This window comes from Procambarus clarkii, chromosome 79, assembly GCF_040958095.1.
Source record: "Procambarus clarkii isolate CNS0578487 chromosome 79, FALCON_Pclarkii_2.0, whole genome shotgun sequence".
Classification (NCBI taxonomy): domain Eukaryota; kingdom Metazoa; phylum Arthropoda; class Malacostraca; order Decapoda; family Cambaridae; genus Procambarus; species Procambarus clarkii.
The window spans coordinates 11659979-11673438 of NC_091228.1; the positions used below are offsets into that span (position 1 = coordinate 11659979).

At 46.7% G+C, this 13460-nt stretch overlaps 2 protein-coding genes across 2 annotated transcripts in view; one reads left to right on the top strand and one right to left on the bottom strand.

The window, feature by feature from the left end:
* Positions 1-13460, bottom strand: part of LOC123751416 (alpha-2-macroglobulin-like) — a 622101-nt gene that overhangs the window by 380433 nt on the left and 228208 nt on the right.
* The window catches only part of LOC138349720 (alpha-1-inhibitor 3-like), a 259543-nt gene that overhangs the window by 19011 nt on the left and 227072 nt on the right, over positions 1-13460 (top strand). Inside the window, exons 2-3 of the mRNA XM_069314610.1 lie at positions 10501-10688; positions 12577-12815. Coding sequence (XP_069170711.1) covers positions 10501-10688; positions 12577-12815 — 427 coding nt within the window. The remainder of the gene's footprint in view (positions 1-10500; positions 10689-12576; positions 12816-13460) is intronic.

The window sequence follows — 13460 nt, forward strand, 5'->3', positions numbered from 1 at the left end:
CTTCAACCACAAATCCAGCCTGTAGCTGGCAGGTTCCGATCAGCTCCGCTGAGTAGGCCACTCCACGATCGATACTAGGGTTGCGAGCCCTAGGCAGGAGCCTCGTGTGATTCCGCAGATCACTCTCCTCACCACAGTGGCTAGTCTCTTCCACCAGCCAGCCCCCAGATAAGACGAATCCTGGTAATGCCACGTCACAGGCAGGCTAACACACTCAACAGTGCCCGTCCGGGGGTGACTCACAGCTTCTGCAGCAAACACGTAGAGAGACTATAGCTGCCTTGGGTAGACTGCCCCATCGTCCAATACAGCAGTCCCAGGTCGACTCTGTAATCAGACACGTCATTAGTACTGGTGACACTCTAGGGCACCTCACTTACGGGCTTAGACACAAATGTCCACCTATCCACTCCATAGATGGCGTTGCTGTCTAAGCGCCACCTCACCAGAGGTCAGCAGCGGCTATGTTACGAGCTGATTAAGATGGGAATCCAGCCCCTGTGGCCGGTATATCTCGTCCTCGCTAGATGGCGTTGTCCCTTTGGAGGGGGTTTCGGGAGCTGACTCACCGATGGCGTGGTCGTCACAGCCCCGTGCTACGACGCTGGGCTCGGGTCCGTAACAGGTATACACTGTGAGGTATACACTGAGGTATATACTGTGAGGTAAACACTGTGAGGTATACACTGTGAGGTATGCACTGTGAGGTATACACTGTAAGGTATACACTGTGAGGTATACACTGAGGTATACACTGTGAGGTATACACTGTGAGGTAAACACTGTGAGGTATACACTGTGAGGTATACACTGTAAGGTAAACACTGTGAGGTATACACTGTGAGGTATACACTGTGAGGTAAACACTGTGAGGTAAACACTGTGAGGTATATACTGTGAGGTATGCACTGTGAGGTATACACTGTGAGGTATACACTGTAAGGTATACACTGTGAGGTATACACTGTGAGGTATACACTGTGAGGTATACACTGTGAGGTAAACACTGTGAGGTAAACACTGTGAGGTATACACTGTGAGGTATACACTGTGAGGTAAACACTGTGAGGTATACACTGTGAGGTATACACTGTGAGGTAAACACTGTAAAGTGTACACTGTGAGGTATACACTGAGAGGTATACACTGTGAGGTAAACACTGTAAGGTGTACACTGTGAGGTATACACTATGAGGTATACACTGTGAGGTATACACTGAGGTAAGCACTGTGAGGTAAACACTGTGAGGTAAACACTGTAAGGTATACACTGTGAAGTATACACTGTGAGGTAAACACTGTGAGGTAATCACTGTGAGTTAAACACTGTAAGGTATACACTGTGAGGTATACACTGTGAGGTAATCACTGAGGTATACACTGAGGTATACACTGAGATATACACTGAGGTATACACTGTGAGGTATACACTGAGGTATACACTGAGGTATACACTGTGAGGTAATCACTGAGATATACACTGAGGTATACACTGTAAGGTATACACTGTGAGGTAAGCACTGAGGTAAACACTGAGGTAAACACTGTGAGGTAAACACTGAGGTAACACTGTGAGGTAAAGACTGAGGTAAACACTGTGAGGTACACACTGTGAGGTAAACACTGTGAGGTAAACACTGTGAGGTGTACACTGTGAGGTAAACACTGTGAGGTAAACACTGTGAGGTAAACACTGTGAGGTATACACTGTGAGGTAAACACTGTGAGGTAAACATTGTGAGGTATACACTGTGAGGTAAACACTGTGAGGTAAACACTGTGAGGTATGCACTGTGAGATAAACACTGTGAGGTATACACTATGCGGTAAACACTGTGAGGTAAATACTGTGTGGTATACACTGTGAGGTAAACACTGTGAGGTAAACACTGTGAGGTATACACTGTGAGGTATGCACTGTGAGGTATACACTGTGAGGTATACACTGTGAGGTATACACTGTGAGGTAAACACTGTGAGGTATACACTGTGAGGTAAACACTGTGAGGTATACACTGTGAGGTAAACACTGAGGTATACACTGCGAGGTAAGCACTGAGGTATACACTGTGAGGTAAACACTGTGAAGTATACACTGTGAGGTATACACTGAGATATACACTGGGGTAAACACTGTAAGGTATACACTGTGAGGTATACACTGTGAGGTAAACACTGTGAGGTAAACACTGTAAGGTATACACTGTGAGGTAAACACTGAGGTAAACACTGTGAGGTAAACACTGTGAAGTAAACACTGTGAGGTAAACACTGTGAGGTAAACACTGTAAGGTATACACTGTGAGGTAAACACTGTGAGGTAAACACTGTGAGGTAAACACTGTGAGGTTAACACTGTGAGGTATACACTGTGAGGTATACACTGTGTGGAAAACACTGAGGTAAACACTGTGAGGTAAACACTGTGAGGTAAACACTGTGAGGTATACACTGAGGTAAACACTGTGAGGTAAACACTGTAAGGTAAACACTGTGAGGTAAACACTGTGAGATAAACACTGTGAGGTAAACACTGTGAGGTAAACATTGTGAGGTATACACTGTGAGGTATGCACTGTACGGTAAACACTGTGAGGTAAACACTGTGAGGTAAACACTGAGGTAAACACTGTGAGTTAAACACTGTGAGGTAAACACTGTGAGGTAAACACTGAGGTAAACACTGTGAGGTAAACACTGTGAGGTAAACACTGTGAGGTATACACTGTGCGGTAAACACTGTGAGGTAAACACTGAGGTAAACACTGAGGTAAACACTGTGAGGTAAACACTGTGAGGTAAACACTGTGAGGTAAACACTGTGAGGTATACACTGTGAGGTAAACACTGTGAGGTAAACACTGTGAGGTATACACTGTGCGGTAAACACTGTGAGGTAAACACTGTGAGGTAAACACTGAGGTAAACACTGTGAGGTAAACACTGTGAGGTAAACACTGTGAGGTAAACACTGTGAGGTATACACTGTGAGGTAAACACTGTGAGGTAAACACTGAAGTAAACACTGTGAGGTAAACACTGAGGAAAACACACACGGGATGAATGGGTGCAGCAGCCCCGGACTTCCGCTTCCGGCCTCCGTGTGCTGGTGTAGGTGGCTGGGAGAGTTGGGGTCGTACTACTAATACTACGTATTACATGACATTTTCGGATGTGTGAGTTGAGTTTGGACTCTCAACTTGTGGATATGTCGATGTTCAAGATGTCAAGGAACTGTTTATTTTGTGGTGTATTAAGGATGACAACACTGAGAGGACATGATGCAGCAGGAGTGAGTGCACGGATGGTGTCTCGACAGTGCTCGCAGCTCCATCTGGAGACTTGACACTTGTCAACCATGAAAATCCTTTACTGGGTGGGATACTCGCCATGATTCACGGGAGTGTTGGAGCACCCAGCACATCACCAGCACGGATGGTGCTCACTCTCAATAGGCATCGTGCTCCCTCCGTTGGGTGATCTTAGTGAAGTTCTTCTTTAACAATCTTAGAGATGAGGTGGCAACCCAATGCCACCAACATTATGAAGTCACTGCAGAAGATGTCATCATCTTATTGGTCAAGGCAGAGACCACAAAGCTCCTTAACTACCTTGTTAAGCAGTTCCAGTGATGCTTCACACACAATCACCAGTTAAATTACCCAGACCTTGACTAGGGCTGTAATTTTATTTTCTTTGTTAAATAATATACAATATAAAGATCATATTTACATCAATTTAGAAGGGAAAATGCGACATTTATAAAGAGTTTGTATAATTCTCAGTAAACCAGTTTTTCATATCATCACAGAGCCTGAGCCGTAAACCCCAGATGTAATAGTTGATCCTTCCTAGCAATACCTTCACTACTTTGTCCACTAAGTAACCCTCCAGCCTGCCTATCCACTGAGTAACCCTCCCGCCTGCCTATCCACTGAGTAACCCTCCAGCCTGCCTATTCACTAAGTAATCTTCCAGCCTGCCTATCCGCTAAGTAACCCTCCAGCCTTCCTATCCACTGAGTAACCCTCCAGCCTGCCTAACCGCTAAGTAACCCTCCAGCCTGCCTATCCACTGAGTAACTCTCCAGCCTGCCTAACCGCTAAGTAACCCTCCAGCCTGCCTATCCACTGAGTAACTCTCCAGCCTGCCTATCCACTAAGTAACCCTCCAACCTGCCTATCCACTGAGCAACCCTCCAGCCTGCCTATCCACTAAGTAACCCTCCAGCCTGCCTATCTACTAAGTAACCCTCCAGCCTGCCTATCCACTGAGTAACCCTCCAGCCTGAATATCCACTAAGTAACCCTCCAGCCTGCCTATCTACTAAGTAACCCTCCAACCTGCCTATCCAATGAGCAACCCTCCAGCCTGCCTATCCACTAGGTAACCCTCCAACCTGCCTATCCTCTAAGTAACCCTCCAGCCTGCCTATCTACTAACCCTCCAGCCTGCCTATCCACTAACCCTCCAACCTGCCTATTCACTGAGCAACCTTCCACCCTGCCTATCCACTAAGTAACCCTCCAACCTACCTATCCACTGAGTTACCCTCCAGCCTGCCTATCCACTAAGTAACCCTTCAATCTACCTATCCACTAAGTAACCCTCCAACCTGCCTATCCACTAAGTAACCCTCCAACCTGCCTATCCACTGAGCAACCCTCCACCCTGCCTATCCACTAAGTAACCCTCCAACCTACCTATCCAATGAGCAACCCTCCAGCCTGCCTATCCACTAAGTAACCCTCCAACCTACCTATCCACTAAATAACCCTTCAACCTGCCTATCCAGTAAGTAACCCTCTAACCTGCCTATCCACTGAGCAACCCTCCAGCCTGCCTATCCACTGAGTAACCCTCCCGCCTGCCTATTCACTGAGTAACTCTCCAGCCTGCCTATCCGCTAAGTAACCCTCCAGCCTGCCTATCCACTGAGTAACCCTCCAGCCTGCCTAACCGCTAAGTAACCCTCCAACCTGCCTATCCACTGAGCGACCCTCCAGCCTGCCTATCCACTAAGTATCCCTCCTGCCAGCGTATCCACTAAGTAACCCTCCAACCTGCCTATCCAATGAGCAACCCTCCACCCTGCCTATCCACTAAGTAACCCTCCAACCTACCTATCCAATGAGCAACCCTCCAGCCTGCCTATCCACTAAGTAACCCTCCAGCCAGCCTATCCACTAAGTAACCCTCCAACCTGCCTATCCACTAAGTAACCCTTCAACCTGCCTGTCCACTAGCAACCCTCCACCCTGCCTATCCACTAAGTAACCCTCCATCCTACCTATCCAATGAGCAACCCTCCAGCCTGCCTATCCACTAAGTAACCCTCCAACCTACCTATCCACTAAGTAACCCTCCAACCTGCGTATCCACTGAGCAACCCTCCAGCCTGCCTATCCACTAGGTAACCCTCCAACCTGCCTATCCTCTAAGTAACCCTCCAGCCTGCCTATCCATGAAGTAACCCTCCAGCCTGCCAATCCACATACACAAAGGGATGTAATTAAATGCAAAATAGCTGACGTCAGCACATAGCTGTAGGAAACTTTTGGTGGCGTCCAAACGCAACACTTCAGCGAAAGATGAATTACAACTCCAATGTGAAAGTTTTAGTTGAAGTAAGTGATTATGAGGCGACCCAGCCGTGGAGAGTGGCACAGTTGTGGTTGTGAATGTGAGCCAGTAAGTAATTATCAAAAGAAGGCACCAAACAACTTTCCGAGTAGAACTTTCAGAGTAGAACTTTCAGAGTAAAACTTTCAGAGTAGAACTAGCATCGTTGAGAGTATTGGGCGGTGTTGCTATGGGGAGATACGCAGCGGCTGGGGCTGCCAAGTTTGGGTTCACTCCTATACTGCGTGCTGGAGGTCACTGGCAGGGTGCAAGCTGGTCGTGGCCAGGCCAGCGCCCTGCAGGTGTGCACGACACGCAACACCGCCCACGAATTCTTGCCTTATTGCAAAACTTCCAAAGAAATTTTGTGTTTTTTAAATGTTACTAATATTGCAATATTTGGGCAGTGTGAAGTACCGTATAGTTGAGAAATATGTCATTATGACTCGTAATGTGCCTTTGCTCACGAATAATATTGGCCAGGACGGGGGGGGGGGGGGGGTATAACTAAAGGGCCTAAACAAGCAGCAGAATGGTTGAGGTTATCGTTCTCTGCGTGACTGACGGGCGAATAATGTGGTGGTAAAGAAAACACCACAGTAACCGGCCAGTGTGGTGATTTTTCACTGGAGACTTGAGGCCGAGATATAAAGGTCAAGGAGCACATCTACACTTGAAAACAATGCTTGTGAAAGTAAAGATCCCCCCCACACACCGTTCCAATCTCCCCCCCTCCCACACCGTTCCTGTCTCCGCCCCCCACACCGTTCCTGTCTCACCCTACACACCGTTCCTGTCTCCCCCCCCCCACACACCGTTCCTGTCTCCCCCCACACCGTTCCTGTCTCTCCCACACACCGTTCCTGTCTCCGCCCCCCACACCGTTCCTGTCTCACCCTACACACCGTTCCTGTCTCCCCCCACACACCGTTCCTGTCTCCCCCCACACCGTTCCTGTCTCTCCCACACACCGTTCCTGTCTCCCCCACACACTCTTCCTGTCTCCCCCTACACACCGTTCCTGTCTCTCCCCCCCCCCCCCCAACACCGTTCCTGTCTCTCCCCCCCACACCGTTCCTGTCTCTCCCCCCCACACCGTTCCTGTCTCTCCCCCCACACACCGTTCCAGTCTCCCCCCACACACCGTTCCTGTCTCTCCCACACACCGTTCCTGTCTCTCCCACACACACCGTTCCTGTCTCCCCCACACACCGTTCCTGTCTTTCCCACACACACCGTTCCTGTCGTCCCCCACCATACACCGTTCCTGTCTCCTCCACACACCGTTCCAGTCGCCCCCACACACCGTTCCTGTCTCCCCCACACACCGTTCCTGTCTCCACCACACACCGTTCCTGTCTCTCCCACACACACCGTTCCTGTCTTTCCCCACCACACACCGTTCCTGTCTCCCCCACACACCGTTCCTGTCTCTCATCCACACACCATTCCTGTCTCTCATCCACACACTGTTCCTGTCTCTCATCCACACACTGTTCCTGTCTCTCATCCACACACTGTTCCTGTCTCCCCCAACACCGTTCCTCTCTCTCTCCCACACCATTCCTGTCTCCCACCCCACACCGTTCCTGTCTCCCCACATACCGTTCCTGTCTCCCCCACACACCGTTCATGTCTCCCCCAACACCGTTCCTCTCTCTCCCCCCAACACCGTTCCTCTCTCTCCCCCCACACCGTTCCAGTCTCCCCCCACACACCGTTCCTGTCTCCCCCACACACCGTTCCTGTCTCCCCCACACACCGTTCCTGTCTCTCATCCACACACCGTTCCTGTCTCCCGCAAACACCGTTCCTCTCTCTCTCTCTCCCACACCGTTCCTGTCTCCCACCCCACACCATTTCTCTCTCCCCACACACCGTTCCTGTCTGCCCCACACACCGTTCCTGTCTGCCCCACACACCGTTCCTGTCTCCCCAAACACTGTTCCTCTCTCTCCCACAACACCGTTCCTCTCTCTCCCCCACACACCGTTCCTGTCTCTCCCACATACACCGTTCCTGTCTCCCCCCTACACCGTTCCTGTCTCTCCCCCACACACCGTTCCTTTGTCTCCCACACACACCGTTCCTCTCTCCCCCACACACCGTTCCTGTTTCCCCCCCACACACCGTTCCTGTCTCTCCCACACACACACCGTTCCTCTCTCCCCCCACACACCGTTCCTGTCTCTCCCCCACACACCGTACCTGTCTCTCCCCACACACACCGTTCCTGTCCCCCCCCACACACCGTTCCTGTCTCCTCCCACACACCGTTCCTGTCTCCCCCCACACACCGTTCCTGTCTCTCCACACACACCGTTCCTGTCCCCCCACACACACACCGTTCCTGCCTCTCATCCACACATCGTTCCTGTCTCCACCACACACCGTTCCTGTCTCCCCCACACACCGTTCCTGTCTGCCCACACACCGATAGTGTCTCCTCCCCACACACCGTTCCTGTCTCTCCCTCAACACACCGTTCTTGACTCTCCCTCACACCCACCGTTCCTGTCTCTTCACACACACCGTTCCTGTTTCCCCCCACACACCGTTTCTGTCTCTCCCCCACACACACCGTTCTTGTCTCCCTCCACACACCTTTCCTGTCTCTCCCCACACACCGTTCCTGTCTCTCCACACACCGTTCCTGTCTCCCTCGCACACACCGTTCCTGTCTCTTCCCCCATACACCGTTTCTGTCTCCCCCCACACCGTTCCTGTCTCCCCCCACACACCGTTCCTGTCTCCCCCCCACACACACCGTTCCTGTCTCCCTCCACACACCGTTCCTGTCTCCTCCCACACACCGTTCCGGTCTCCCCCACACACCGTTCGTTTCGGGGCAGTATGCCGGATGTTGTCTTGGTCTCGACGATGGTAGAATAGTTACTGTGTTCGCTGGTTGTTATTGGCTGACCGAGTATATTTGAAGTAAATCAAATTTTACTCGGTTTGAAAATCCGAGTAGAATGAGTGAAATGAATATCATTCAGCTGTGTTTGACTTTCAGTTTGGGCACTATTTTTGCAGTCAGCGGTCACCATTCACCCGTCAAGAGTCAGCTGACCTTGACTACCTGTGTGGACACAGAATGGCTGTAGGTGTGAGCCAGACCTGTGCTTCAGGGTTGTCGGGTACTCCTCTCTCGCGAAGACTGCCGCTTCTCTAACCCTCAGATTTGAGTCATCTCACGGACCTCAGTTCGCTCAAAGACTGTAACTGTCTGAGCAGTGAGTCCTGAGTGTTGACCAATCACGAAGCAGACTAGGTGACCCGGCACGTTCCGGGTCTCCTTCCATTGGTCCTCTTAGTTACGTGTTTCGAATGTATCATGACTTTCCCCTGACATCATGGCTGTGCCAAGCGCTATCATATCTATCGGAACATCTCAGAGATATAAAAAACTATAAGATTAAAGATTCTCTACTTAAATTTATACAGAGGAATTTAAACGTTGTCTCTCTGGCAATCCTACATATTAGTAAAGAGCAGACAAGATTCTCAGTAAGGTAGCGGTGCTATGGAGGACCTGCCATGGTACCAGGGACAAGGTCAAGCAGTACTGCAGGTACCATAGCAGTATGCAGGGGACGACAAGGTGTCAAGCAGTACTGCAGGTACCATAGCTGTATGCAGGGGACGACAAGGTTTCAAGCAGTACTGTAGGTACCATAGCAGTATGCAGGGGACGACAAGGTGTCAAGCAGTACTGTAGGTACCATAGCAGTATACAGGGGACGACAAGGTGTCAAGCAGTACTGCAGGTACCATAGCTGTATGCAGGGGACATCAGGGACAAGGGAACTTGACTGAATTTCAGTAATCACATTGTTGTTGTCACCAGCAATGATACAAGATTGTTTTGTCTAAGTCCAGTCCGAGCTTATATTAACACAAGATTGTTACTGTCTAAGATTTTTCTCTCCTGAGAATATATGAGTCAAGTCTGAACCAATCCCGTCAGCGTAATATTGGACAACCAATTACATCTTCTCACAAACGAATTCACCTTAAAATACTCTAAATATTTTTTTTAAATAGTAAAGTATTTTATTAAATAGTAAAAATTTTAAACTTTCAGAAAATGCCTTAAGTTTGATAGAGATTGCAAAGTAATAAATATTAATTCTAGCATTTCATGAAAATGTTAATGAAATGTCTAAATAAATGTTTATGAATATAGCATTTAGGAAATTTAATTTGATAAATAAAACACTTAATACGTATAATTGATGCTAAGAAAATCCTTTATAAAACTTGCAATAAATTGTTTGTGGGACAAACTGACAAACATTTCCATGGGAGAATAAAAGAACATAAATACCACATAACGGCAAGTCAAGAGTCCTGTATAATGTTGGTTGATTAAAGAGAGTTTTAAATTAACTTCAAATATTTATAGTTTTCAATATTATTTTGAGAAAGGTGGGATTAAACAGGTGTTGATGAGACAATATGTGCGTCATGAGGACACACTGACCGTTGTGGCAGATGTTTAGTAGTTGGTGTGAACGACGGAGGTTGAGAGTAAACTATAGGGCGAACACAGTTTAGTTTAAATTGGCAGGATATTAAGAAGTGACCATTGTTATTCTTCACAGATATTCTCCCGGATTATAAGTCAATACTGGAGTCCCTTTCCTAGTACCAAGATTACACTTGTCTCTACATCTGGCTAGAATTAGTTTTTATATATGATAATTAATGATTGGCATTAATTAATGCCAATAAATAATTATTGCTTGGCATTAGGCATGCTTGTATTAATTTACATGAATTGATACACAACCTACACATACTTGCTTCCGTTTGAGTTGGTGTTCATTATGGTGGAGATAGGCGAGGACTAACAGCTCGCCGTGCCCCCCACAGAGGCTACGTGGTCACCACGCCCAAGCAGTGGGTGGCAGGAACAACAGCCCAGCTGTGTGTGGTCGTGGACGACCCGTCAGCTCCACCTGGGAAACTGACGGTAGCAGTCACCGCCTACGACTACCAGCAGCTGCCTGAGGAGCGGAACATTACCATAATTCCCCAGACCACTCTATACATTCCAGCAGGTTAGTACACCACGAGGAAAGTGGAAATAATCACCCAAGTCACATTTTTAAGTTGACAAACAAGACCTCGTGACGGGGCGTCTAGTGGCCACTCTTGGTTCCACAAATCGACACCCTGTTGTTGATTAAATGTTATATACGCATTATTCCCATATCAAGAATACAAAGTTTAAACACATTATATATATATATATATATATATATATATATATATATATATATATATATATATATATATATATATATATATATTAGTATATTTTGGTAGCAATCTTTCCTGTAGACATATATTATTAAATATGACCGAAAAAGTAAGATTAAATTAATAATTCTAACACGAATTTTCTCAATCTTTCGTACAATTCTTTTCCCTGTTGGAGGTAAATCAAAAATCAATTCTCCAAAATTCATTTTTATTTCTAGTCTGACGCGACACGAGCGCGTTTCGTAAAACTTATTACATTTTCAAAGACTTTAGTTTACAAATACACAACTGAATAGAACTTACGCATTTCCGATTTTATATCTACATTTGAGTGAGGTGGATGGGGTGAGGTGGCATTAATAGGGTATTAATTTCATCAACACAAGACAGAACAAGAGGTGGCATTAATAGGGTATTAATTTCATCAACACAAGACAGAACACGAAACAATGGGTATTGAATAGAAGTGTTTGTAGAAAGCCTATTGGTCCATATTTCTTGATGCTTCTATATTGGAGCGGAGTCTTGAGGTGGGTAGAATATAGTTGTGCATTAATTGGCTGTTGATTGCTGGTGTTGACTTCTTGATGTGTAGTCCCTCGCAAACGTCAAGCCGCCTGCTATCGCTGTATCTATTGATGATTTCTGTGTTGTTTACTACGATTTCTCTGGCGATGGTTTGGTTGAGGGAAGAGATTATATGTTCCTTAATGGAGCCCTGTTGCTTATGCATCGTTAAACGCCTAGAAAGAGATGTTGTTGTCTTGCCTATATACTGGGTTTTTTGGAGCTTACAGTCCCCAAGAGGGCATTTGAAGGCATAGACGACGTTAGTCTCTTTTAAAGCGTTCTGTTTTGTGTCTGGAGAGTTTCTCATGAGTAGGCTGGCCGTTTTTCTGGTTTTATAGTAAATCGTCAGTTGTATCCTCTGATTTTTGTCTGTAGGGATAACGTTTCTATTAACAATATCTTTCAGGACCCCTTTCCTCCGTTTTATGAGCTGTGGAAAAGAAGTTCCTGTAAAATATATATATATATATACATATATATATATATATATATATATATATATATATATATATATATATATATATATATATATATATATATATATATATATATATATATATATATATATATATATATATATATATTTATATATGTATACATATATATATATGTCGTACCTAGTAGCCAGAACGCACTTCTCAGCCTACTATGCAAGGCCCGATTTGCCTAATAAGCCAAGTTTTCATGAATTAATATATTTTCTCAATTTTTTTTCTTATGAAATGATAAAGCTACCCATTTCATTATGTATGAGGTAAAAAATTTTTTATTAGAGCTAAAGTAAATGTAGATATATGACCGAACCTAACCAACCCTACCTAACCTAACCTAACCTATCTTTATAGGTTAGGTTAGATTAGGTAGCCGAAAAAGTTAGGTTAGGTTAGGTTAGGTAGGTTAGGTAGTCGAAAACCAATTAATTCATGAAAACTTAGCTTATTAGGCAAATCGGGCCTTGCATAGTAGGCCGAGAAGTGCGTTCTGGCTACTAGATACGACATATATATATATATATATATATATATATATATATATATATATATATATATATATATATATATATATATATATATATATATATATAACAACTAGAGTTACTGTTCCGTGTTCCAGGAAGGACAGGTTCGTGCTACGACGTGTCGGTGCCGAGTTCCTCGGTGTACACCCACTCACTACACGTGGCGGGCGTGGTGGGCGGCGCCAAGCTCACCCGCACCGTTTCTCTCACCCTCAAGAGCACCAGCGACATCACCTTCGTCCAGACGGACAAGTACCTGTACGAGCCCAGCCAGAATGTCAAGTTCAGGATCCTTACTCTCACCGGACCTTACCTCAGCGTCTCTACTGACCCGGTGAGTTACCTCAGCGTCTCTACTGACCCGGTGAGTTACCTCAACGTCTCTACTGACCCGGTGAGTTACCTCAGCGTCTCTACTGACCCAGTGAGTTACCTCAGCGTCTCTACTGACCTGGTGAGTTACCTCAACCTCTCTACCTGACCCGGTGAGCTACTTCAGCGTCTCCACTGACCCGGTGAGTTACCTCAGCGTCTCTACTGAGCCGGTGAGTTACCTCAACTTCTACCTGACCCGGTGAGTTACCTCAGCGTCTCTACTGACCCGGTGAGTTACCTCAGCGTCTCTACTAACCAGGTGAGTTACCTCAGCGTCTCTGCTGACCCGGTGAGTTACCTCAGTGTCTCTACCTGACCCAGTGAGTTACCTCAGCGTCTCTACTAACCTGGTGAGTTACCTCAGCGTCTCTACTGACCCGGTGAGTAACCTCAGCGTCTCTACTGACCCGGTGAGTTACCTCAGCGTCTCTACTGACCCGGTGAGTTACCTCAGCGTCTCTACTGACCCGGTGAGTTACCTCAGCGTCTCTGCTGACCCGGTGAGTTACCTCAGCGTCTCTACTGACCCGGTGAGTTACCTCAGCGTCTCTACTGACCCAGTGAGTTACCTCAGCGTCTCTGCTGACCCGGTGAGTTACCTCAA